Source organism: Hemicordylus capensis, chromosome 4 (genome assembly GCF_027244095.1).
Source record: "Hemicordylus capensis ecotype Gifberg chromosome 4, rHemCap1.1.pri, whole genome shotgun sequence".
In the NCBI taxonomy this organism is placed as follows: Eukaryota; Metazoa; Chordata; class Lepidosauria; order Squamata; family Cordylidae; genus Hemicordylus; species Hemicordylus capensis.
Genome location: NC_069660.1, coordinates 283,339,586 through 283,366,947, shown reverse-complemented (window position 1 = coordinate 283,366,947; position 27,362 = coordinate 283,339,586). Strand labels below are relative to the sequence as shown.

The window sequence follows — 27,362 nt, the reverse complement described above, 5'->3', positions numbered from 1 at the left end:
AGTTGACAACCTATGTATTTTGTAACAAAAGTGCCACTCCTACTACACTCCCACCAGTGTCTAATGATTACTCCAGTGTAGAACTAGAAGCAATGTGGTGTCATGGACCATGTTGGGCAAGATTCGAGTCCAGATCCTGACTCAGCAATGAAGTTCACTCTGATGCTGACCTAGTCACTAAGTCCACACTCCTAAACACACTTATTGCCCCATTGAACCAAGTGAGGCCAAGTAACATGGATAGGATTACACTGCACCTCTCCTAACATACAGTACTTCCCAGAGTCATAGGGAGGATAAAGGGGTGCCCAAAGCAACTTGGAAGAGAGAGAAAACAAACATGTAATAAGCAAGCCACCAAGTGGAAGGGGAGAAAAGAGAGACCACCTTCAATCCTAAATTAACACACTCTTTAATAAGTCTTTTTCCAGGATCTAATATACAAATACAGAGGTAGTAAGGTGTTCTTCCGATGCAAGCTTGGATTAAATATATTGAAGTCAACCTTTTGTATTTTATTTAAGTAGTCCTCAAGAGCTGCCTAGAAAAGAGAGAGACACATATTTTATTACGACATTAAGCCTCGTCTCAAGGTAATAAGAAGCAGCAGCAGCAGTCATGACAGGAAGAGATCAAACGTTTATTTAACCCCATAAACAGAAGTTGTCAATTTCAAAAGAGTCCTCTGGGGCATACCATTGCTTTGTGTAGTGAGCAGGTTTGCCCAGATCACAAGTGGCCCATGCTCATCTCTCTTGGAGTAGTCCACAAAGGACAACACTGCTTCTCAAGGCAAGTTCTCATGCCACTGGTTGCCCACGGGTGATGGGTAAAAATCAAAAGCCCACTTACTGTGTAGAGAAAGGCAGGAAATGCTTTAATGGGAACATTCTTCTTGAAGGACCTTGCCTGGAGAGAGACAGAGAGCATGTTACAATTCAAGGTGTGCCTCAAAAGTATGTAGTGTTTCCCAAGATTTCTCAAGAACTGGATGCCATCATGTCTGGACACACTGTCATACACAGTAAGATTTATTATGCATGTCAGAACAAAAGCCTGGCAGCAGAACAGGAGAAAAGACACAGAAAATTATTTGGAAGTGCTCCTCATCCCTCCTGGGACTGTTAGTAGCCTATGACTAGCAGAATCACCATGTAAACTATTCCTTTTGCACCACACATTTTCTTCCTGCCATACTGTCACCATGATTCATACCTACTCAATCCACTATCAAAACATTTACATCCATTAGCGCTGCAGTTACAATCCAAGCATGAGATCATGAGGCAGGCAGATATCTGATCTGTGCATAATCAGAATTGCAAGTTTGTACTCTGCTCCTACCTACCATGGGATCTACATGCAGATGCAGAGGTCACTAGAAGAGAGCACACTCATGTTGGGTTCTAACCAAGGTGATAATCAAGTAAAACCCGAGACTGGCTAAAATCTGAAAGTTGTGTAGACTGACTACAGACCAGACACAATACGAGCACATTATTTAAGTAATGCAGTAAAACAAGCCTGCAGTTGGCTACTCACCAAACAACTAGAAGAGCGGGGAACTGGGGAATTTGCTTCTGCCCCTTTCTAACTCTAACACAGCCATTCCTTCAAAGTGGAAAGAGCACCAGTCTTCTCCTAGCTGTCTGTTCATTCTATTGAGCCAAGACAGACAACCAGAATATCCCAGCTGGAGGAAAGCGCATGGCAACAGTACTGGGGTTCTGCACATGCTCTCCCCCACCCCCACCCTGCATGTCCTGCGACACTCGAAAATCTTCTTTAGTAAAGAGCCTCCTTAATTCTGCACTGATCTTTCTGCTGTTAAAGAGACACAGCACTGCAGCTAGGCAGGCTCGGACTGGCCCACAGGGCAACAGGGCATATTCCTGGGGCGCCCCGACTCCCACTCTTAATTACCCATTCTGTTCAAAACCCAGCACCCTCCCACATACATCCCACTGCCCTCTCAGTGCCCCCAGTCTGGCCGTGCAGCTGGGAAATCACCGCTGTGATGAGGTGAGAGAAATTAAGAAGTGAATAGGTTGGTTAGGAACATAGGAAAGTGCCATATACCGAGTCAGACCACTGGTCTATCTAACTGAGTATTGTCTTCACAGACTGGCAGCAGCTTCTCCAAGGTTGCAGGCAGGAATCTCTCTCAGCCCTATCTTGGAGATGCCCGGGAGGGAACTTGGAACCTAGATGCTCTTCCCAGAGCGGCTTCATCCCCTGAGGGGAAAATCTTACACTGATTACACATGTAGTCTCCCATTCAGATGCAACCAGGGCAGACCCTGCTTAGCTATGGGGACAAGTCATGCTTGCTACCACAAGACCAGCTCTCTTCTCCGTAAGGTTGTGCAGAGGACGTTGAGCAGGGGGAGAGAATGCACTAAGTACCCTGCAGGAATTATTAAAGGGAAAGAGTGAGAGACAAGCAAAGGCAAAGAGGCAACTCTAACTGTTTGCAAGAGTGAGGTGAGTATTTTGGCATCCTTCATAAGGGAGCTGCAATTTAATATTTCCCATTCTTTGTTACCAAGAACACCAATAAGAGGGGTTGCGGGGGGGTTTCAAGAAATCCTTCACAGAAAACAAGTTCTCCAATAAAAGGAATATTAATAGGCTGGAACTCAAACTGCAACAGATGTTAAGTCTTTTGTAAAAGTTACTCCTATTTCATAGATTCACAGAACTTTAAATTGGAAGGGTCTTCTAATCCAACCCCTGCTTAGCGCAGAAAGCGGCAACTGTATCCCCAACAGATGCCAGTCTAATATTTAGAACCACTCAAAAGACAATCCTCAGCCCTTAGCAGCAAAACCTCTAGAGTCAGACACGGAGAGGCAGAAGGAAAAGAGGATGAGTGAAGTAGAACATGCATTTAGTTCAGTTATACTTAAAGTCATCCTCACCTACTGAAAGTAAACTTAGGAGTGTGCAGTTAACCCTTATGTCTACTCAGGACTAAATCCCATTGAGTTAAGCAACACATTCTCTGAAGTGTATATAAGATTGCAGCATAAGCTAAAGGTTTCATAGGGAGTTTCTGAGGAGGGAGTTGAAGGAAGAGTTAGCATCACAGGTGGCCTTGGAAGGAGTTTTAAGCATAAGGGGCCACAAGGGGTAAGGGCAGAGTCATTTAAGGGAGTAGAAGAGTTTTGGATGGCTGAGGGTGGTGCAGCTGGAAATGATTCACCTGAGCAGGTATTTATGGGATGTGAAAGTAGAGAAGGCCATGGAGGGCTTTGAAAGTAACAAGGCGTTTGTGCAGGAGTGAATATGGAAGCAAGTAGAGGGATTTAAAGAGGAGCAGCAGCACCTTCCCTGTTCGGGGAAGCCACCAGACAGAGGTATGTGTGACCAGTAGATGCCCTTGCCTTTTGTCTCTTTGGGCAACAGTATCAAATCAAATTCTTTATTGCAGTCACAAACCAGTACAATAGTCATACATACACACAGAAGTCCAACAGAGTAAACTTTTAAAGCCTCCAAAAATGACGAGCCAAGAGTTCTGGGCCCCAAAGATCCAGGGCAAACTCATTTGAATGGCTAACCGCATCACAGCAGGAAAATAAAAAGGTACAAGTCCTGGTTCGTCAGATACTAGGTGAATCTGAAATGTGTTTGACTGTAAATTATTGCACTTAGCAAACCAAGACAAACTATTGGCACAGAATAGCTGAGAAACACAAAAACTAGTATTATACCATTCTGTCCAAAATGAAGATGCACACGAGGAAGGGGACGCAATCAAGCTGTTTTCAGGCATTACAGTGTTTAATAGGGCTTGCTCTGCAACTGTTAACATCAATTTGCAAAAAAAAATTAGAAGGCTCTTTGAAATAAGTAGAAGACTTATTGTGCCCTCTGCTGGCCATAAGTGAAGATAGTTCGTGACAGCACTTCACATATACGAACACAACAAATATTGTGTGTTACTGACTTCGGCACTGGCAGGCTAACGACGGGGGCAGGGGCGGCAGGGAGGAACGCTGCCGCCCCAGAATCTTTATCAAAAAACACAGCACCGGAGGGGGAAGAGCGGTGGCGGGGGTGGGTAAGTACCACCCCCCTGCCCTTAAAGCTACAACCCCCCTCTGTGCCGAACCGCCTCGGAACTGGACCGGTTCGGAGGCCTCCAGCATGGCCTCCGAACCGGTTCAGGCACATCCCTAAAGTGCAGATGGATTCCTATCCCCCCGAATCTTCTTTTTCAGAAGGGCACGAGGGGGAGAACAAAGAGCAAGCTGTGGTGAGGACCCAGGATATCCCCCCACTTCAGTTATAGCTGCACATCAAACACTATAAATCTAGGCCATATTTTTCACAAAGTTCCAGGCTATATATGAAGTCAGAAGAGAAGGGGCACTGTGCATACTCCGACTATGTTTACTACAATATTGTTTCAAAGCTTTCAATAAAAATGAGAAACTCACGTGTTCCAGATGAACATGTGCCTGACTGGCAAGGTCATATACAACATCTTTTACATTTTTCGCCTGACTGCATCTTATGAAATCCTCTTGTGAAACACCATGCTGATGCATCAGGAAGGGGGGGGGGAGAGAAAGGTAAACACATTTCTGGTAAATAAATTAAGAGGCAATCAAATGACTGCCCTGAAGGCATATTACAAGCATGCAGTTACAGTACAATTTAATTTAAGTAGTGCTTTTAATGTACTAAGTGCTTTGCGAAGTTTATCCTGACATTATGTGAGGACAGGATCCTAAATTTCTCTCAACAGAAAGAATAAGAGAAAGAAATAGCAGTCTTTTGGATGAGGGGCTATTACAAAGACCATTTTCTTAAACCTACTGTAGGATCTTTTTCACAAAATGGAATATTGTAGGTTACTTAATGTCAAACCTTCCAAAGCCTCTCTTAGGATACCATACTTGCTACTCATTTTAATCTAGTCCCGTTTTTGTTTTCTCCATTTCCATCTTGTCTGTGTGACATAACCAAGAGGGCATGTGTAGTGAATTAAAGCCGTTGTCTCAGAGCAAGCTCACGCGAAGGAAAGAAATGCTGAATCCTCCCTGCTGAGCTGCCTGGCTAGGCTCCTCCTAGAACTATTCTGTATTTTCAGGAGGTTCAAAATGCTGCCGCCACAACCCATTTTATCGACAGAGTTTGAACTTCCCTGGTCTTGGGGTGGAATCCTAGGGGAAGCTCTCTTTATTTTGCTGTTGGATATGTACAAAAATCTTCCACATGCAAGCCTACACATGGTGAGAAAACTGATAGTTTCTGACCATTTGAGGACATGTTTGCACCAGAGAAATTCCCCTTCTCCCCGAGTTAAAAACCAACTCGGAGAGGCTTATAAGAAGAAAAGAACTTAGAAATCAATTTTATTCAATTACTACAGACTGCTTCCATCTAATGCTTTCTCAGCTTTTAGATATAGTTAAGAATACTTAGTAGGATTACAAAAATAGGTTGTCTTAATGCATGCTTAAATGTTTACAGAGGCTTTTGGAACCGCCTAGGTGTATTGAGCATAGGCTAATGTTTATTTCAATTACGTTGCAGGTAAACTATTAGTATCCAGAACATGCAGCGCACACACAAAGCAATATAACATTCCTAATGCCCAGTCTGACTAAACAAACTGTTCCCTGTGCTAAACTTCCCAAAGCCATAAGCCCTGGCTTCTTGCCTTGAACTCACCAAACCCCTGATTAGAATTAAAGGATTCCGGTCTTTCAAGGATCTGCAGAGTTATTCTCCTGCAGCCAACCTCCATGGTCACATGTCCTCAGCACCTCCAACCTAGCTTCTTCTAACAAAGAACTCCCTTCTTCCTGGCAATAGCTCTCTAGGTCCCACCCACCTGGTGTGCTGGCTGAGCCCTGGAGTTCACCAGCCTGTCAGTCAAGACAGAATTCACTTAACTCTTTAGCAGGAGGAGAGGCTGATCCTCCTTATAGCATGCAATTTAATTGATAAGTTGTGTGTACAAGCACTACATCCATATTAGAACATGTATTTGTGTCTTACTATATTGACATATAATGAAGTCAACTGTTCTTAAAACACGCCAAGGGAGATGCCCAGTGTCTTTTATTGGTATTCTTTTATGTAGAACAGAAGCAGTGCTGCAATTTGTAACTGTTATCCAAGACCCTTCAACAATAGGGACATAGGAAGCAGACTTATATCGAGTAGGACCATTGGTTCATCTAGTTCATGTTCTCTACAGTGACTGGCAGCAACTCTGAGGTTTCAGGCAGGAGTCTCTCCCTCCCTGGAGACGCCCGGAAGTGAATCTGGGGCCTTCAGTAAGCAAAGCAGATGCTCTACCACTGAGCTATGGCCCCATCCCCTAAGAGGAAAATCTTACAGCAGACAATGCTCACATGTAATCACTCATCTGAAAGCAAACTAGGGCAGATCCTGCTTAGCAAAGGAGACAATTCATGCTCACTTCCACAATACCAGCTTTCCTCCCCATGAAAATATGATGATATCGTATCATGACCATTCATTTAGAGCCTGCTCACACATGCCATACATCCCTCAATATTTCATTTCGTAACAACTCAGTTGAAGGTATGAATTGTATCAATTGAGAAGTACCGTATTTTATGGACTATAAGACTCACTTTTTTCCTTGAAAAATATCCGCCAAATTTCAGGAGCGTCTTATATGTTTTAACAGTTTAATATGTTAAAACTCTGAAAAACTGGATTAAAATTAAGGTGCGTCTTATATTCTGTAGTGTCTTATAGTCCGTAAAATACGGTATGTGTTAGAAGCAATATAGAAACTCTGGAGCTGTTTGATCCCCAATGAATATTTCGTGATTGTCATTTAATGCAACAGTCAACAAGTAATTAACATGCATGTTTCTGAACAGGTTCTTAAGTGCATTAGCTTTTATTATGATTTGGAAGGAGGGAAGGAGTGCTAACTATTCATCACAAATCTGTCTCCCCTCAGAAGTGCTGCACCACATCCCTTATGACCACACTCACCCAAATATTACCGCCCATGTCTAGGGCAGGGCTGCACAACTTTGGCCCTCCTGCAGATGTTGGACTACAACTCCCATCATCCCCAGCAATAGCAGCCAATTGCACGGATGCTGGGAACTGTAATCCCACATCTTCAGGAGGGTCAAAGTTGTGCAGCCCTTATCTAGGAGTATCACAATGACAAAGTTTGTTATAACAATTAAGTTACAAATCTTTCAGATGGTTCCTGCTCCTGTACTGACTGTCAGAAGGCAGACAAGCTACATGGCAAGAAAAGTTCATTCAGTGAATGAGCTACACAGTGGAGTATGAAGCACAGGAAATAAAGATTACCCAACCACTGCCAAACTTTACATTAGATCTTGATGCATATAAATGAAATCTCATTTGGAATATGGACATCGTTACAGGTTCTATATTTATCTAAGCTTACATTCCCCTCTGTTGTAAGCTCAAAATGACTTACAGAAGTTCTTCCAAATACTAATGTTTCCATCTCCAAGGGGCTCACAACTGAACTAATTACATGCTTTGTGGGATTTTTAAAAAGCCTAACAAAATATTACTGGCTGGTTCCCAGCTATAGTGTCTTACCAGCATACATATGTCCATTGGCAGAAACACCTTCCTCTTGCTCGCATGGTAGGGAGTTGCTCTTAAGCAGGTTACAATGCCTTGTGCCTTCCCAATGTGGCTGGCCGCGTGGTCTGCATGGATATCCTTCACACCTGTATTTGTAGAAACAGACTTAGAATTCAACCATAGCGTGTGTTTCTCAGCAGAACTTATACATATACATGGTTAGGGCTGGAAGGGTATGTATAAGCAACACTAAAAACAGTATTTTGATTTGCAAGTTGCATAAGAAGAGAACTACATCTTACAGAGTTTCCAACCCGAAGTTTACCTTGTAATGCTAGAGTTAGAGTGGTTTGTTTGCTGGAAATAAATCAATAGACATAAGGGGAATTCTTAACCCTTTCTCCACCCACCGAACTGTCCCTGTAGATGTGCCCCTCACCCTGGTTGTTTACACTCATCCATTCCCCCCGCCCCCGTCAGATTCTGAGACTGGAAATAAGTCTTAAAAGCAAAAAGTGGCTGGAGGAGGAATTTGTAGGGGAAAACCGATGAGCACGAAGAATTAAATTCTCCCCTACAATACCCCCATGCTGTCCACAGTATCTGAAGAAATATGTGCATGGAAACACACATTTGCTGAAGTGTAGTTCTGCCTGCAAAATATAACTTTAAACCGATTTAAAGACCTTCCAATTTCTATCACATTCACAGTGTGACACACAGACTCAAGGGTGTTTTGCTTACTGAGCAGAGACTCATATTTAACAGGAGAGCAACTGCGCCTGTCAAACCCAGCACAGCCCCCCTCCAGAAGCTGCTCCTGGTGCCTACCTTGTGTTTTGTTTTAGATTGCGAGCTCTTGAGACAGGAAACTCTTTTACTATTTCTTCCTGTCTAAACCACTTTGAAGTTTTTAGTTAAAAACTGAAATAAAAATAATCACACACTTCTTACTTGGAAGTAAATCCCATTGTTTTGAAAGGTGCTTACTCCTTAGTAAATGTACTTAAGCAGTATAGTCTTCGTGTTACTCCCAGAATTGTCCCAATACTTATCTAGCTTACACTGATCTAGTTTTCACATTAAGACTCTCTCAACACAAACGAAAAATGGGGCTCAACAGTTAAAGCACTTCAGAAGACTGTTCTGAAGACCTATACACTAAAGAAACAATCTACTTTTCTAATTCTAATCCTCACTTTTCCACAGTGCTAGGCAATATCCAGGACAATGCAAGGCTTATCAATCCAAGAGTTCAATTCAATGCCACACAACAGCAGAAAGCATAGCATCAAGCACTAGACTCCCAGCACAAACAGAAAGAAATATTATTACACTTTTCATCTTATTCATTCTATTGAGGAACTCAGGGCAGCATATGCTGTGCCAACCAAGGTATGGCATACATTGTGCCATATTAATGACAAAGCTGGTTTTATACATAAGGGGGAGATGTTTGGTCAGCATCATTACCAATTAAGCACAAATCTACCAGTTAGTTCAGAGATCTAAGTGATTCACTTCAGGCCACCTTCGCAAAGCCCACATTTCTCTTGCAGTAGTTTAAACTACAGTGCTAACTTTGCTGTGTGAAACGGCAATTACATACAGATATAATGAACAGAGTCTTCTTCACACACACACGCGCGCACACACACACTGAAGTGCTGGACAGGATAAACCAAAGATATACCTACCGAGTGTTTCCAAAGTGAGATAAAGGAGAGCACTCTGAGTGTTTTCAGCATATGCTTCAAGTTCCTTGATATCCCGATATGCTCTTTCATCCAGATTTTTCTCCTAGGAGTTTGAACACAGAATAAAGCTATTGCACAATAAGGCTTTCCCACTAACCTGCATTGTCATATGGCTGCCAGCAGCAATGGCACCATATACTAGGTGCCTTCTCAGGTACCATTCATGTAAAACACAACTCTCATTTCCTACCCTAAGTATATTTTTAAAGGCTTTGAAATTCACATGAGGAAGAGTAGTAAGGCAGAACAATCATCTTTGACCAGCTGTGCTTTACCACTTTAATCTGACTGTACTATCAGCTTTTAAAAGCAAAGTTGTGGTTAAAGAATCATATCAGGCAATGGAAGGATGAAAACAGAAAATACAAACACAAGAACTATCAGTCACATAGCCTTTCTGAACATTTTTCAGCCTTTCAAAGACAAAAGAGCGTCTCTTCACGTTCACCATACGGAGTCGTCGTAATAAGAACACAGAACATAGGAAGCCGCCTTATACTGAGCTGGTCCCTCTAGTTCAGGATTGTCCACACTAACTAGCAGTGGCTTCTCCGAAGGTTTCAGGCCTTTCCCAGCCCTACCTGGAGATGCCCGGGGGACCTTCTGCTGAGAGCTGGGACCTTCTGCATGCAAAGCAGATACTCTGCCACCGAGCTACAGGGGAAAGTGTTAACAGATTACTCAGAAGACATACATGTTGAAAAGAAAATCTGAATATAATCCTCAAAAATTAGTTATTCAAAAGTTTATATCAGTTTTAGACCAGTTCAACTATCATAGCTACTCTCAAAGCATCCTAGGGGCTATATTACACTCATCTGAATTCTGTGGGGAGAAGAAACAACTGTTACACCTGCAGTACCACTGTAAAGCCCACACTTCTGTACTAACAGAAGTCTATATTCCTATATGGAGGCCAATCTTCTGTTTTCCCATGCTTTAAGAGCACAGGTCTCAAAAACCAAGTAAAAAGTGAACATACACTGATCATTACATACAAAAAACTTACCCTTTCATCAATAATCTTCATAAGCCATCTTTTGGTTAAGTTTTGCCTCTTAATTGCCTAGAAGGAGTTGAAAACAATGTAACAATTTAGGAGGGAAAGGACAAAGCATACCAGGATATAGATAGATCAGAACAAAAAGCCCTGAAGAAGATGCACAATAGCAGCTTTTATTAAAAGATCAGGGTTTTTTTAGTTGCACTTTGTTTTATTCTTTCTCTCACTTTTCAATGCAGCCACTGATGACTTATAGAAGACAACTTTTATATGAAGCAGCCACTAAAGCAAAGATTGTGAAAAGGTTAGCACTTTAAAATCAGACAATCCTGTTCCTTTGTTCTCCTAATAAATACCTTGAACTCATCAATCTTTCAGCCAGGTGCTTAATTAAAAAAAAATAGTTTAAGATGAGAGTTAAGATGCGATGTGCATCCCCAGTTGATGACCCATTTTGAGAGAAGCTTCAAAATACTAATGCAGGAAACATCCAATGATTTAAAAAGCATGTATTCTTCTATGATCTAAGTTTTTAAATACATTTTAAAAGGACAAGATTTAAGAAGAGACACCATAAGTGAATAGAAGATTTAGGTTTTATGACCGATAGAATAATGGGGCTTATAACAGTGGAACGAAGTTTCTACACCTCACTTTAACTACACAGGCCAGTATACAAGCTAGGGTTTCTAACTTAAGCAAACCCAGATGCCAACTCTGTCACCAACGCGATGCTATTACAGAACCTAACAACATTAGCCAGACCATCAGGGGCTCATTCATCTGCTTGTGTCACTATCATTCTCCAATGGAACATATGCTACCATCAGCAAACAGTAGTTCCTGATGAAGCAGACCATAATCCACGCAAGACCATGCATTGCCTCATCTCCTGTCCAATGCATGGATATACTTGTCTCTTGAAAACACCCCCTCTATTTATTTATTTATTTATTTATTATATTTATATAATGCCCAAAACTTGCGTCTCTGGGCGGTTCCCTTATAAGCATTTCATACAGGGCTTTTAAAGCCCTTTAGCTTTAAGTTCCCTTCCCTTATAAGCATCCCCATTTGTTGCTCAGCTACGAAGCCCACACCGCAAGACAGAGGAGCAACTGTGTGAGAGGAAGATTTCCAATCTGGGACTTCTCATAGCTAAATGGAACCTTGGTGCATTGAAACAGCATACTTTTGAAGTTGGAAGCATACAATAGGGGAAAAGCCATCACCTTCATGCCCTCTTTGAAAGCTTTCAAAAGTATCTGGCATGCCATTTTGTTGGAAACAAAATTCTGGACTAGATGAACTTTGCTCTGATCTAACAAGGAAGTGATATACAGGTGAAACTCGGAAAATTAGAATATCGTGCAAAAGTCCATTAATTTCAGTAATGCAAATTAAAAGGTGAAACTGATATATGAGACAGACACATTACATGCAAAGCGAGATAAGTCAAGCCTTAATTTGTTATAATTGTGATGATCATGGCGTACAGCTCATGAAAACCCCAAATCCACAATCTCAGAAAATTAGAATATTACATGGAACCAAGAAGACAAGGATTGAAGAATAGAACAATATCGGACCTCTGAAAAGTATAAGCATGCATATGTATTCAGTACTTGGTTTGGGCCCCTTTTGCAGCAATTACTGCCTCAATGCGGCGTGGCATGGATGCTATCAGCCTGTGGCACTGATGAGGTATTATGGAAGACCAGGATGCTTCATTAGCGGCCTTCAGCAATTCTGCATTGTTTGGTCTCATGTCTCTCATCCTTCTCTCGGCAATGCCCCATAGATTCTCTATGGGGTCAGGTCAGGCGAGTTTGCTGGCCAATCAAGCACAGTACACTGTATACTTTTCAGAGGTCCGATATTGTTCTATTCTTCAATCCTTGTCTTCTTGGTTCCATGTAATATTCTAATTTTCTGAGATTGTGGATTTGGGGTTTTCATGAGCTGTACGCCATGATCATCACAATTATAACAAATTAAGGCTTGACTTATCTCGCTTTGCATGTAATGCGTCTGTCTCATATATCAGTTTCACCTTTTAATTTGCATTACTGAAATTAATGGACTTTTGCAAGATATCCTAATTTTCCGAGTTTCACCTGTAATGCTGTGGATGGAAGGGGTATGGAAGGAACTGGGCATTCTTCACAAAGGCTTTACAGCAAGTTTACTGCTAGGCTTTACTGCTAACTCGAAGTTGTCCCCAAAAATGGATGGATATAAATCAGACTACACTAATGCATAGTGAAAAACCCGAATTCTGTGTGAAGTGCTCTTGATAGCTTGAAGGAACTTTGGGGTAAATCTGCCTAATATGTGCACACCCTCCATTCCGGAGGCGATGCGGGCTAAAGAGCTTTAAAAGCCCTGTATGAAAGACACCCTGGGGTGGTTTTTTTAGCACAATATTGTAGCTTTTTCATTACTGATCAGCAGAACCCCCTTGCAAAATTAGAGCAAGACAACAAATGTAAGAGAAAGGATTAAGAGGGAAAATACCACTCCTAGTCACTTCATGAGTATTACACCTATCTTGGGGCAGCTTCACTGGTTGCCAGTTTGCTTCCAGGTTAGATTCAACATACTGGTTTTGACCTTTATAGCCCTACACAAGGCAAGAAAGGTGGTGCCTGGGAGCTGTTGTCATCGGCTCCTGAAAAGATCATCTACAGCAGTGTTTCTCAACTGCCGGTCCACAGACCGGTGCCGGTCCACGGAGAATCGAATGCCAGTCCGTACGCAGATAGAACAGTCCCTGGACAATCTGGGCATCACCTGTGTGCAGCCACATCATCTCCACCCGTACCCCCCTGGGGGTTATTAGGTCCCCTTGGCTCTATCTGCTGCTGGGCAAGGGGAATTTGCTCCCTGGAAAAAGCCACGTGTGAGGTTCCGAACCTGTGGCGCTGAGAGTATTTTTACCCAGCGCGGTTCAGCAACACTTGGGACGGTCACTCCGGAGGGAGCGCCTTGAGAAGGGAGCGCTGGTGTCCTGATCAGCCATGTGGGCAGGCCGATCGTGGGCTCCCAGAAACAGCGCTCCTCGGCTGCAGTCACTCCTCACTCCTGAAGGAACGCATTGAGGAAGGTGGTTGTGGTGGCTTCTAAGGGAGTGCTTTGAGGAAGGGACGTGGGACAGGCTGGTCATGCAGAAACCAGCGCTCCTCAGCAGCAAGTTGATCGACCATGTGGCCGAGCAGGAAGAGACCAGCCAGAGAGTGTCCGCAGTCCCTGCTGTGCCACAATCGCCGCCCCTGTGCTCAGGGGAGTTGCGGCACAAGTCGCTCCTGGTTCCCCCGCGCTGCTGCTTCTGGCTGGGTTCGGGGCTGGAGGTGGGCTGCTGTGGCCATTCAGCACCAGAGAAGCCCCCCATGGTGGCTGCAATCTTGTTTGCCTTCCTCTTGCCCTCCTGCGATTTTGGCAGGAAGGGCCAGCAGTAATCGGCACGCTCCCTCAGGGTCAGTAGGCTTAAGGAGCTCTTAGAGGCCATCCCATTGGGGAAAAAGACAGGCAGGGCAGAGGAAGAGCGAAGGGGAGGTGGCGGATGGTAAGGAGAAGGATCGGGCTGGAAGCGGGTGTAAAGCGTGGGAAGGAGCAAAAGAAAGAAAATGGTTTTTTTTAAAGAAGGTAATATTGAGGCAGAAAGAGGTAAAGAGGGGTAGAACAATCAATAAGGGAGAAGACGAAGTCGAGGGATTGCTGTTTATTCGAGTTACCAGCTTATCCCTCTATCCCCATTCGTAATGCATTCAGCCTTTCCCCAAACCTGTAAACACCTGTGCCATGGTAGAAGCAGTTTTGTGGTGCTCGAAAGGATGACATGCATGTTAAGAGTGATCTTAGCAGATCTGTATGATCAGAAAGACTTAAAACATAGAGCTGGGTTTGCGAACCCGTGTGAACTGGCAGAAGCCTTAGCATTGCACCCTTTGATTCCTGCTTCAGAATCCCTCAGGCAGACTCTTGGTAAGGTGGCCACCCCACTGCCTGCCATACCTGCAATTGTCCATTCAGTTTTGTGTTGAAGGTCTCTTAATATACCTACTCAAAGCTCCATATTTTTGAGTTCCAATTTTTAGCCTTTATTTCCTTAGCTGTAGTATTGCTGCTGACACTTTTAGGGTAGTGTTTTGAAAACGAGCCAAGGTTGGTACTGTCATTTGTGCTGCTAGGTGAGACCTGTTGAAGTATAAAGCCACCTTACTACTATCAAAAACTGCTAGAATAAAACATGTGGATTCAAAACATAACTCTTCTCTCTCCTGTATTCAATAATGTCTCTGCTTAGGAAATGGTTATCAGTGTATTGTTGGGTTTTTCCATTGTGGCTTTTGGATAGCAGCTGTTGCTCCACCTGTGTGCGTACACAGAAGTTGTCTTCAATTGTAAGAGTAATTGTAAGAGTGAGCGAACGGTGGGGAGGGGGCAGCTGAGCAATAAAGCGAAGTATAAGGTTGCAACATATTTTTAAAAGATGGTAATGTTAAATCTGGACTTGACAAATCTCAGGTGCCAGGGAGCCATGATGCCTCATCCTCCCCCCCCCCCCACCGCCTTTCTGATCTTCTTATCCAAAATTATGAGATTTATAGTTTTAATATTTAATGTTTGTTTTTAAATTATTCTAATTTTAATGCTTATATTATTTTAATTGTAAACTACCCAGAGATGCAAGTTTTGGGCAGGTATAGAAGTCTGTTAAATAAATAAATAGATAAACTTAAACTTGAAACCCCTTTACTAACTGCTGGTCTGGGAAACGGCACACAAAGAATTTACCAGTCCTTGGCTCCAAAAAGGTTGAGAAACACTGATCTACAGCCTAAGACAACTTTGCTTTGCAAATCCTGTGTAATATTTTGAATATTGTAAACTGCCATGGATGCCTTTGGCAAGGCAGAAGAGCAGTATAAAAATGCAACAAAGCTTGAAGCCGGGGTGTCTCTCAGACCACATTTGCCCATACAAATGTGCTGTCAAACAGATCACAATAGAGCAAAAATATTCTTGTGAGCTGCTGAAATAGGATTGTGGATGGACAGGATAAATATTTTAAATAAATCAGTTTGCTAGTTCTGTTTGGCTTGCTGTTGCTGCTACTGATTTTTAGCTTTTATTTGGTATTTTTTATCATTTTGATTTAATTGTACTGTAAGCAGCATTGAATTCTTTAGTTAAATATAAAGCAGTATATGAATTTAGTATAAAATATTCTTATATTTATTTGACAAGAACTGTAATGCAACATATTGCAACCATATACGCACTTGCAAACAGAACTTTTCAAAAGCTGATGGTGATCAGTGTATCATTTCCCTTGGGCAACGATATGATCACTGTATGCGTGTTGACTGAAAACTGCTGCTACTGTTTTTTCTGCGTTAGAAAAATTTAGTTTGCATGGAGGAAAGCACACTGTTTTTACACAGTACATTTACAGCAATATAAGTTTCTCTTTCACAGAGTGGACCTGAGCTAAGAAACTACTGTTGTGCTTATTAGCTTTCTAAATGCATACTGAAAGCTATCCAAATTTTTATCAGGCATACTTAAAAAAAAAAATTGTGACAGAAGAGAATTTATAAAGAGGCCTTGAAATATATGTTCACATATTCTGAATGACAACTGTTGCAGAAGTATATTAAGCTTGCTATGCCACCAAACTTAGTATCCCTGAAGGAGAAAAACTGAAAGGATGCCAGCCACACTGTACATTCAGCATAAATGATCAGTTCATAGCAGTTTGATAATATGTGTAATTCCACATGTAAACCAAGCAATAAAAATAGGCTGTGATGAGAAGGAGTCACAGAAGAAATCCTTATTACATAAACAAGACCACTGTTTTGAGCGATTTCCCTTCCTGACTCAGAAACAATAAAATTGTGACTCAAAGGGTGCTCACAAACAAGTCTGGACAAGCCCACAGCCAGCATGCACACTAAACATGCTGTTTCAGATCTGGAAAGGAAAAATCCACACTCTCAAGACAACCTTTGAAAAGCAATTTGGCACAATTATCCAAGGTGTTTCCGGAAGGAAGGGAGACACCAGTGGTTGGAGAGAACAAACAGAGCAACTTGTTCATAAACATTCTGCCTTGGGTTCACATGAGCAGTTTTGGGTTCACATGAACAGGGCAAAGACAAAGACTAAAAGACAAACAAACACCTTTAGAATAGTAGAACTTCTCTGGAAGTAACCTCACTGCAAGAGGCACCCATTCCTCTGCAGGATCAAGCTCTGAGAAATAGCGCTGAAAGTTCAAAGTGGAAACCACCAGTACGAGCAGGGGATTGGTTGATCCACTTTTGATGTCGCCAAGAAACTTTCCCCACTACCCCGGAGCAGCTTCGCGCTCTCTGTCAAGTCTCCAATTTCAAAATATCAATAAGGAATTGCAATTTTATTTTTTTTTAAGGCAAGTACTGCATTGACACCCTGCCTAAAGCATAAGGGGAAATACCCGACTGACAGCTGAACCACAATTTTAATTCATTTTTACTAATGTTATCACACACACTATAAATAATGAATTCTCACAGAAGTTTACAAAAATATTAACACACAGTTTTCTGGTATGCACTTCTGCCTTTTCAGTTACAAAGCCCTTCCCCAAAAGCTGAGGAAGATGCTGTGAACTGTTTTAATATTACACCTGTCTTCACCCTGAAGATACCCAGACAGCAGTATAGCCTCTTTCATATAAGATGACCACCAAAGCTTCCATTTCTACAGTAGCAGTTCCAAGCTTCTTATAGGAGAACTTCAATCCTATGAACCATCACATTATCTTAGATAATGTAGTCAGCTTTTATAGCTATTGCTATGTAGCACAGCTTTGGATTTAACACTCCCTGTATTTACAAGCTTTAAGAAAATTTCCTGGGAAGTGAGTTTTGCTCATTTCCATATATGAGGCTTAGCTGCCAAGTAAAAATCTTAGAACTGCACACTTACACTCCTCTCCCAAGACACATTAGATGGCAGTTGCATCAATTTCAAGGGAATGGACATTCATGTCATGTTTTATGACTGGAAAGCAAACTATTTTTTCCTGGAATATCTAGGGATCATGTTGCAAAATACTAAGCAAACCATTTAGTATTCCTTGTTTACTTTTCCTCCTGGCAGACAGCAAGCAAATAAAATGTTCAATTGTTTTGCACATTAGCTAAATGTATTCAACAAGTTTAATAAGGTTTGTTTTTTTAAAAATAGGCAGTTTGGGGGGAAAGGTTACAGATATGGGAAAAACAACAGTAGTGTGACCCTTAAGTGTCCTATTATGAACACCCCAGGAGGACAACACACATGGAAATTTGGCAGCCTCAAGCACTGAGCTTGTCACAACCATACTGATCAGGCTCAAACTGAAGCGGCTCAAGAGCTAAGCCATTTACAAGACCAAGATGCATTCATGTGAGGCAACTACAGAAGTCCCCCCATAAAGGAAAAAGCAGATAGGTTAATCCACCCTGTCCTTAAATGGTGCAGACAATAGGCAAGGAACTCCAAAGGCTCTCTCCTAACCATAAGGAAGGCTCTTAGTAAGCAATCTGATGTGCATATTGAGTTAATATTTATTAGACCTCGTACAACCACATGCAAGTAGAGCTTTCTGCCTGGCTCCTGACTCATACAGTCCATTAACTTAAAAACAAACACTATGCAAACCTTAGGGGGGTTCACACAATGATTACTAGATATACCCAGCTGCTGCATGAGGGAACAGGAAAAGCCCTCTGACCCAGCTGCTGATTACTACACAACCACAGAGGGAGCCTCCGGCTTTATTTTCCCCTCACAGATGGTCAAATATTATGAGCACACACAGCTCTCAAACTAGGGTCGGAGGTATCTCCTACCCTAGCAATCATTGTGTGAACCGTTCTCTCCTTATCTGGCTGCAAAAAAAAAAGTGGACCAATGCAAACATAACACTGTCCTATGTCTTAACCCAGGTTAGGAGATCATACAATAATAATAACAGACTTTGTTAGCCACCCCATGAGACAAATTGTTGTCGGGGCGGCTCAGAATACAACCATTTAAAAATCCAATTAAAAGACCCAAGACGCACTGCAATAGAAAATACAGTACACAACACATTTCAAAACCAATTTTAAACAGCCTGTGTGAACAGAGAAGTCTTCAACTGGCATCTAAAAAAAGTGCCACTACCAGAGGAGCCTCACTGGTGAAGCTATTCCATAGACAGGATGCCACCACTGTGAAGGCCCTCTCTCTACCCGCCTCACTTTGCAGATGGAGAGCAACCCACAGGCTCTTATGCTTTTTTCTCCCATACCACATCATTGCCCTTCCCTTGTTTTTTTTAGTTCAACCATAGTTAGTTTTGTGTGCATCAATCTCAACACTAACCATGCTAAATTGCAAACTAGAGTTTGCAACTATGGCTAGAACCAGCTTTGTAAATTCAAGTTCGAGCTTACCCTAGTTCCATGCTACCCATAGTTGGCACTGAAAAGGCTGGGTAGGGAAGAAACTGACGTGCAAATGGGGAGCAAAAGGATGAGTGGATAAGTCTACTTTCAGTCTCCTAACCATAGGTTGAAGATTGGCAGAGGTCTACCAGTGTTGGTTTGACTTACTAGCCTGGCATGATGACTACAAGTTACATAGGAACATAGGAAGCTGCCATATACTGAGTCAGACCATTGGTCGGTCTAGCTCAGTCTTGTCTTCACAGACTGGCAGCGGCTACTCCAAGGTTGCAGGCAGGAATCTCTCTCAGCCCTATCTTGGAGATGCCAGGGAGGGAAACTTAATTTTAAGACAAATATATGTTTTATACCTTCCACAGTTCTATAGCAACAGGCTGCTGCGGTGGATTGTCATGGTACATGTCTTCCACAGCTGTTCTCCAAAACTGTATTCGCATCAAGCCAATAGTCTTCTGAGTTACAGAGTCCTTAATCTGGAACAGAAGCACATGTTGGAGTGAATCCGACAGCAGTTTCTTGCTCTTACACAACATTTGATACAGTCAGAAAGATAATCCAGCAATTACATTTCTTCTGCATATACCAGTTCCTTATATCGGTCATATTTACTCACCACATACTTGTTCAAGTCAACTAGCATGGTGATATGTGCAGCTATTGTGCTACTTAATCTTATGTAATTGAAATAGATAGCAACCAAGTTTTGGGCATATTATTATGCTAGATGGGGGGGAATAAACTCTAAAAACTGCCAGATGGTTCTTGCAAAATGAATGCATTCTTAGTGCATTTCCAATCTGCTCTGTTAAGTACCTGCTGATAATAATAATGCCATCTAAACAGACTGGGATGGAATCACAACAAAGACAATTTCTAGATACAGTCAGTGCTTTGGAACAGTTTGACTTAGAACAAACTGCACAAGGAGATATAGGTTTGATTACATCATAAACCAGGATCGGAGGCCTGCTAACCATGGTTAACACAGCCTGCTAACCGAGGTTTGCATCTGTGCCACCCCCAGTGTAAGCTAATGAGATAGAGTGGATAGAGTGTTTGACTTTGACCTGGGTTCAGATACCTGCTCAGGTACAAAACTACTTCGGTTAGCTGGGGCCAGTCACTCACTCTTTCAGCCTAAACTACCTCACAGGGTTGTTTGAGCATACAGCGTGTTGGGTAGCCATGTATTTCACCTTGAGCTCCTTGGAGGAAGAGCAGGATAAAAGTGTAATGCAATTGCCAAACTCCTTGTCAAACAAAGCAAAAAGCACAGGAGAGTTAAAAATTACCTTGGAATTCTAATACAGTCACATTTAATTTCAGAATTAGTTAAAAAGGTTCAATTTGAAGGGTCAAACCCCCTCAGGAAACCTTGAAACATATCACTTGCAATATTTAAGACAACTACAATAGATGCTCAGATAAAACAAATCGCTCAGATTAAAGGCACAAGCCTACAGGGAGGCTACATAAGGCAAGATTTCCGTTTTTGTTCATTTCTTGCCAAAATGATAAAAAACAAGAACAGTACACACTCAAGCCAAACGGGTGTAAAGCTACAACAAGACAAGACAAGAAGAAATCTGAAGAGCAAATTGCTGAATACCGAGGAATTAAGAACAGCAGAAGCCACCTAGAGGGCCTATTCGAGGACAAAGGTGTACTTCAGCAAGACAGGAAAACTGCAGAGAAGCTAAATAAATTCTTAGCATCATTGATGGTGATGCACCTGAAGAATTATGCCAAAACAAATGCGCCAGAGAATGAAGTTTTAGAATTAAGTTGATAAACTAAAAATCAACAAGCCACCAGCCGAGATGGTATTCCCCTGACTATTCTTTTTAAAAAGATTCTGATGTAAAATAGCCAATCTATTAACCAAGATATATAACCAACAACTGAAATCGGTTTCTTTACCGGAAGACAGTCAAGCTAACCTCATTTATTTAATTTTACAGCATCAGTTGGGGCTTGTTAGCCCACCTTCTGGGTACATTAGTAGAAGTCATCAGTACTAGAGTTAAGCCCTCAAAAGAATCAACCTTGGCAAGCAAAAGGAGAAAAGATCAGCATGGTTTCTACAAAGGCTGTTTAACATAACCAACCTTTAAGAATTATTTGGGACATCATATATACACTGTAGGCCAGCTTCACACAGTGGGGACATAAGATATATCAGGAACTTGAAGTTGACACTGCAGATGGTCATATCTCTTGGTTTGTTGGGAGTAGCCAAGTTGAGCCATAGGTACACCCCCTGTCCAGGCCTCCCAATAAGGTCCTGGATGCTATCACAGCCTGCCTTGTGCTGCCCTCCGACTGGCAAGTCTTCCCTATATCAGGTCTCTCACAGCCATTAGTCCCAACTGCAAAGGGGCCTGGCTTGTCTGGAACAAACCAGAGGCTCATGAAGAGTTCAGACACAACACATGCCTCAGGGAGAGCAGCACTTGGTTTCGGAAACCAAGATCAAATCATGGTTCTATGTTGCAGTTTGACACTACGAGCAAAACTCAGGTTCCTGCCTTGATGTGGATTCATACAGTTTCAGACAAGTTGGTGACTGACTTTGCAAAGAGGTTCTGCATTGTGTGTGAACCTGCCCATAGTAAGTAGTGATCTGACAGACATTCTGTACCTGGCATCTGCAAAGCGCCATTGACAGAGTTCTTTGTCAAAGGCTCCTAATCAAAAATAGCAGTCATGGGGCAAGAGGATGGGTCCTTTTATGGATCAGTTACTGGGTGAACACTCAGAATCAGAAGTTAGGAATCAGTGCAGAAAATTCATAACAAGAAAATTGTTAACTATGATTCCAAGTTTAAAAGATTGTTCTTGATCTGGTATTAAGAACAATCAGTAAGATAGTCAAGCTTGGAGTTTACACAATTATTCAGGACTGTAAGATCTCAAACGAAAGTGTTCTCAAAGGATCTTGCCAAACACACTTGCTGGACTACAGAATAGCAGATGAGATTCAATTTATGTTCAGAGTGACACATACACATTAGGATTTTTGTTGTCCATAAGTATATGGCAGATAAACTAATGGCATCTGTGTTGGTTGAACCCATAGGTGCAATTCATTAAAAAAAAAAAAAGACTTGGGGAGCATAGCAGAAAGCTCACTGAACAGATTAGTGCAGAGAGGTTCTCAGTCTTGAGTTCCCAGATGATGATGGACTACAGCTCTCATCACCTCCAGGCACAATGGTCAAAGGCTATGATGGAATGGGATGATGGAAGTTGTAGTCCAACAAAATCTGGGACCCAAGTTTGAGAACCCATGGCACTAAGATGTCACTAGCTGTACATTTGTTTGTTCGTCTGGCCCCTCTGCAACTCGCAGGCTCCGAAAGAAGCTTGCCATTCAAATCCATCAGAAGAAACTGTACAGCAGAGTTTCTCAAACTAGAGTCTCCAGATGTTGCTGGAGGACAGCTCCCATCATCCCCAGCTACAATGGCCTTTGCCATTGAGATGATGGCACTCCAATCACCTCTGGGGACTCTAGTTTGAGAATTCCTGGGTTAATGTATTGTGGCAATGAAAAAAGGCAAATTCAGTGTGAAAAAATAATATTTTTTCAATTCACAATTTCACCAACTTATAGTTTGATACCTGCCTGAGCCAGTTCTGCATTGAAGGCTCTCAGGGCAAATGCAGACGGTCGGGATTCTGCAGGTAAGAGCAATGAACAGAGGAATCCCTCATAGTCATGTTTCCTAAATGCAAGAAACCAGAGAGAGAGAAATAATTCAGAAATATACTTATATTACAATCTCATTCAACACAAGTGAAGTTAAACACAAAAGCTTTTCTCGTGCAGGCAATACAGGATGTAATTTCAAGTTTTCTTCTCTCCTTAAGACCACAAAAGTACCCTGTGGTAGATTTTATGGCTGAAGTTCTCAGAACTGATGGGAATGAATGCCTGCCGTTACAAAACGCTCCATAACTCTCCACCAAAAGTCACTCACCTCTCGACACTGACCATGACATCCCTCCTTAAATCTGTACACTGGCTTCTGATCTACTCCTATATCCAGCACAAAATCCTAGACCTTACATTTCCCTGCCATCTCTCCAACTGTGTATCTCAATAAGTCCTTCCCCTTGACCAGGGGCAGACAACCTTTGGCACACTCCAACTGTAACTACAACTCCCATCAATCCCAGCCACAATAAATTGTGCCTGGGGATGATGGCAGTTGTAGTTCAACACCACCTGAAGTACCAGATATGCCTAACCCTGCAATTCTACTGTCTCCACCCATCCAAAGGTCTCCTGTTTCCACAAACAACTCTCGCCCTTCTCCCTTTATGCCCTTTATGCCTAGAAGCCCTGCTCAGAACATTATGATGCTGCTCTCTCCCCCACCTGCTTTAGATTCATTCTCAAAACCCACCTTCCCCAGGAAGCCTGAGGCACATTCCCTTGGTCCTCCTTTCCCTATGCTGTAGACCTAGATACCTGTAACTGAAATTGCCCATTCTTCTTCCTTGTTTACCCCTGCCTCCATCTGGCATATCTCCTCCATGTCAAATTTTAAATCATACGTTTCTCAGGGCAAGGTCTGGTCTTATACTCTGTAAAACATCATGTATATGGATAGTACCACATAATATTGTAATTCTTCTTCCTCTTAAGGCACAGATTAAGATCAGGTGTGCCCAATTGTGCATACAACTTCAGCCTCACTAAGAATCACTAACACAGGATTCTAAGTTTTGGCTGAAACCCTAGACATGACTTGGCACACCTGCAGGCGCGGAGCCTGACCACCACTGGCCTGTGTGTGGCTGCGGCAACGGCCCCGCTGACCCCACCCCCCGCGTCTGATGTTGGACGCAGGGGGTGTGGTCTGGCTCCTGAACCTTGAGGCTCAATTCGGGAGTTGGAGTTCAACCCCCAAAGTGGCTGCGTGGCCCCTTCGGGAGCTAAACTAAGGCTGGCGCTGTGAACGAGGGGGCGTGTTGGGCCCGTTGTCCCAATGGTGGCTCCACCCCTGCCTGATTTTAAGAGATTTAAGAGCACCTAACTCTGTGCTTAAGCAGCACAGCGAGGAAATGATTGACTAACAAGCAGAAGGTTGCCAGTTTGAATCCCCACTGGTACTATATTGGGCAGCAGTGATATAGGAAGATACTGAAAGGCATCATCACATACTGAGCAGGAGGAGGCAATGGTAAACCCCTCCTGTATTCTACCAAAGAAAACCACAGGGCTCTGTGGGCGCCAGGAGCCAAAATCGACTCGACGGCACACTTTACCGTTACCTCTAACTCTGTGCAGGACCAGGCCAAGTGTTCCACTTAACTATTTGTTGATTCACAAACTGTATGCCAACTATCCTAAAGCAACATTAGCCCTCTCCAGACATTAAAAAAAAGAAGGGGGGAGGCTTGTACTCATGTACAGCACACCAAGAATGCACCAGAAAGCCCCACCCCAACACAGACATGGCAAGAAGCCCCCCACCACTGTGCTCCCCCTACTTACAACATTTATCTGAAGAGGTAAACACTCTAAGTCTGATGGTGGCTGCTTCCATAATCCAAGACTGGGGTGGGATTTCCAGGTGTTCTTGGGACACTGCACATCAGTACAACATCCTTCCTCCTGCCCCCCAAAGTCTGAGGAGCACTGCTCTGTGTGTTGCATGGCACCTCAATTATCCTATCGGCAGCACACAGAGATGCGGGAGAACAACATGAAAGTCTGTGCAGAGTAGTGTGTGGAGATTTCATGCCTTAAAAAAGGGGGGGGGAGCATCTAGCCAATGAGAAATTACCCTTAAAGACTGACCCAAACATAAGAGTACATCTTCAACCATATTCTACCACCTGTTGAACACAGGATTCAAAAAGAAAAGTTTAGTATTACAAGTGCAAAATATTGCACACAAACAATTACAAGTGGAAAATATTGCAGAGGTTTCTGGGTAGAGGGGTGTTGGGGGCAGGGTCCCTCTCTCTTACAGTTAGGCTAGACATTAGAAGGCATTTCTTAATTGTTAGAGTAGTTCAACAGCAGAACATTTTCTGCTGCCTCATGCAGCAGTGGGCTCTCCTGCTTGAGATGTTTCCAAACCGAAGGGCTCCCGGGGGTACTCAGAAACCTCCTACCTCCCCACTCTGCTCATAAGAAGTCTTAATAAAATTAATGGAACACATTTGCTTCAAATGGGAGTAACTTCAAGAAGTTTAACAGGTGTACTCTTGAGTAATAGTTGGGATGTAAACCAGCGACTGGAGTAGCCTGTCTCATAACTGTAACGTGTGTGTGTGTGTATGCATACACAAAATCTCTAGAGGGTACCTGAGCTAAAGGTCTGTGACAGAAGGGGAATACTTGTTTAAAGAGGTTTGGAACTTCTGCCATAGACCAATCCATATGGTGACCAAATAGCAAAGGGAACTCTTAATTCTTTCATAATGAACAGCTTGGGTCCAGGGTACTGCCTTCTTTTTAAACTGTTTTGTTTTACTGAATTTTTAACTAAGCTGTAATTGTAACTGTTTTATTTTTACTGTGTTTTAAATGGTTGTACACTGCCTGGAGATTTCCATGTCAGACGGTTTATAAATATGACTAATAATAATAATAATCTCTTACGCTTTGTCCCACATGATCTAACACTGCAATTCTATGCACATCTACTTTGAACCAAGTCCTACTGTATTCAGCAGGGCTTACTCCCTCATAAGTACTGCAGCCTAGTTTTGACAAAACTGACACTGTGCACCCATCAATACAATAAAGATGTTTTAAGTCTCACAGATTCACTCAGAGTAGGGGCATTACAGGCAGAAAGTTGAAACTCGTGGAATTAAGGTGGTAGGATAATCATACTACATAACAGATGAGGAATGTCACTTCTGAATGCTCCCCGTTAAAAATAAGGCATCCTTGAAAACAGAAAACTAGCACATGAAGGAAAAGGGTTCTAATCCAGCCCTCAACTAACTGGCCTAGTTTCTCACTAGGAGATGTAGGGAGATGTTTCCTTCCCCCCCACCTTTTTTGAACACATGGTACCACTAAACAAATGTGATCTTTCTACATTTAGTCTGAAATGGTATAACCCCATCCACCACCTCAGCATTATACCACCTCATTCTACTGCATGCAGTAATGATCTCATCCAGTACTGTATTTACCTGAATGCAAGACTTGATTTTCCCTAAACTCTCTGATGTTAGAAACTGGGGAATTCAGGAACTCAGATTCCTGTTCCACGTGGGTAAATAGGTATGACCAATATTTAACTTCTATTTTTAAAGGGGGTCATCCCAAATTCAGGGTCATCTTCTAATTCTATTCAGATAAATATGGTAGCTGAAACAGCTTTACACCACTTCAGACTGCAAGCGTACATCACAAGTTATGAATTCTTTCCCACATATGAAACACCTTCCAAGTAGAAAGTGAACAGAACAACAAGGAGGCTGGGAAAGAACCCATCTCCCTAGAATGCTTGTTTGTTTAAGACAAGCACATTACCTGGGAAGCATTCAAAAACAGAATTATTTCCCCACTTGCAGTCTGAAGTTCTGCAACCCATCCTGCCACCTCATACTCCCACGTGTGTACAGAGAGCTGGCTCAAAATGACGCGAGTAGAAGAAAAGTCTGGCCAGCCTTTGCTCAGGTGGGCATCACCACCATTCCCCTAGAGAGAGCAGGGCTTAGAAGGAAGATGGGGGGAAAGGCTATTTACTACCCCTCTTCCTAAACCGAGGTCCAAAGGAACGTTCTTCTCCAGAAACAAGCGGGAGAACGTCCCCAAAGAGTCAATAACGTGGGCTCACCCCAACCCGCTTGTTCGTGTGAACGCCGCCCGAGAGGGGCGGGCACCCCTCTCAGGGCCGTGTCACTTACGTCACGTGGATTTGACTATCTGCAGAGGAGGCTGGCCAGCTGGGAAGCCACACAGATGCTGCCGGCCCTGCAAGAAGCACCACGCGACTTTTCCACTCAGCGGGCGAAGGGGCCTAAGAACCAGCGCCGTATCCGCAGGAAGGGAGGAGAAGCCGGGGGTCACCCTGGGGGACTCACCGCAGCAACTCCACGCAGTAGCGCTCCTCTTCCCCTGCACCGTGCCGGCTCGAAGCGGCCGCCGCGGCCATTGCCGGCGCCCTCCCTCCGCAGCTCACCGGGCAGAGCAGCCTCCCGCGGGCGCGCCAGTCCCGAAGCCGGCCAGAAGAAGCAGCCGCTGCGGAACGGAGCTCGCGGCGGCCTAGGGTTACGGAGGCTGCGGCTGCCGCCATGCTGTAGGCCACGCCCCCTCCACTGACGTCTGTCAATCCGCCCCAGATTCGATTTTTTTTTCGCTCCGCCCCTTTTGGCAATCGGCGCCAGCCTAGTCCCGCCTTCTCCTCTCCCCAGGGCGCCGGCATATACCGCAGAAACAATCAAGTAGAAAGGGCGGGGGAGAGGAAGATATAGCTTGCCTGTCTTGTATGTTGTAATACAGGGGTGGCCAACCTGAGGCTCTGCAGCTGCCTTTAGACTACAACTCCCATCAGCCCCCGC

At 43.1% G+C, this 27,362-nt stretch overlaps 1 protein-coding gene across 5 annotated transcripts; it reads right to left on the bottom strand.

The window, feature by feature from the left end:
- Positions 1-395: 395 nt before the first annotated feature.
- On the bottom strand, positions 396-27,190 carry NDUFAF6 (NADH:ubiquinone oxidoreductase complex assembly factor 6). 5 transcript variants are annotated; one of them, XR_008307334.1, is made up of 10 exons: positions 26,886-27,190; positions 22,450-22,549; positions 19,172-19,294; positions 10,342-10,398; positions 9,273-9,375; positions 7,588-7,721; positions 4,446-4,547; positions 1,543-1,658; positions 853-909; positions 396-541 (listed from the first exon to the last, which is right to left on the bottom strand). XR_008307334.1 is itself a non-coding variant. In XM_053250890.1 (9 exons), the coding sequence occupies exons 1-9, from the start codon at positions 27,095-27,097 to the stop codon at positions 413-415; spliced, it is 1,017 nt and encodes a 338-aa protein (XP_053106865.1). In that variant the 5' UTR covers positions 27,098-27,189; the 3' UTR covers positions 396-412. The 5 variants fall into 5 exon arrangements, 4 of the variants coding, with proteins under 4 accessions (XP_053106865.1, XP_053106867.1, XP_053106866.1 ...); XM_053250890.1 differs by lacking the exon at positions 1,543-1,658 and having other exon boundaries at positions 26,886-27,189; XM_053250892.1 differs by lacking the exon at positions 1,543-1,658 and having other exon boundaries at positions 22,446-22,549; positions 26,984-27,189.
- Between the last annotated feature and the right edge of the window lie 172 nt (positions 27,191-27,362).

Bases quoted from the DNA above. Each gene is read 5' to 3' on its own strand.
- NDUFAF6 (XM_053250890.1), bottom strand. From the start codon at position 27,097: ATGGCGGCAGCCGCAGCCTCCGTAACCCTAGGCCGCCGCGAGCTCCGT. The intron at 22,550-26,885 runs GTGAGTCCCCCA...TCTTGCATTTAG, and splicing joins TACTGCGTGGAGTTGCTGCG to GAAACATGACTATGAGGGAT. The intron at 9,376-10,341 runs GTAAGTTTTTTG...TCAAACTCCTAG, and splicing joins TGAAGATTATTGATGAAAGG to GAGAAAAATCTGGATGAAAG.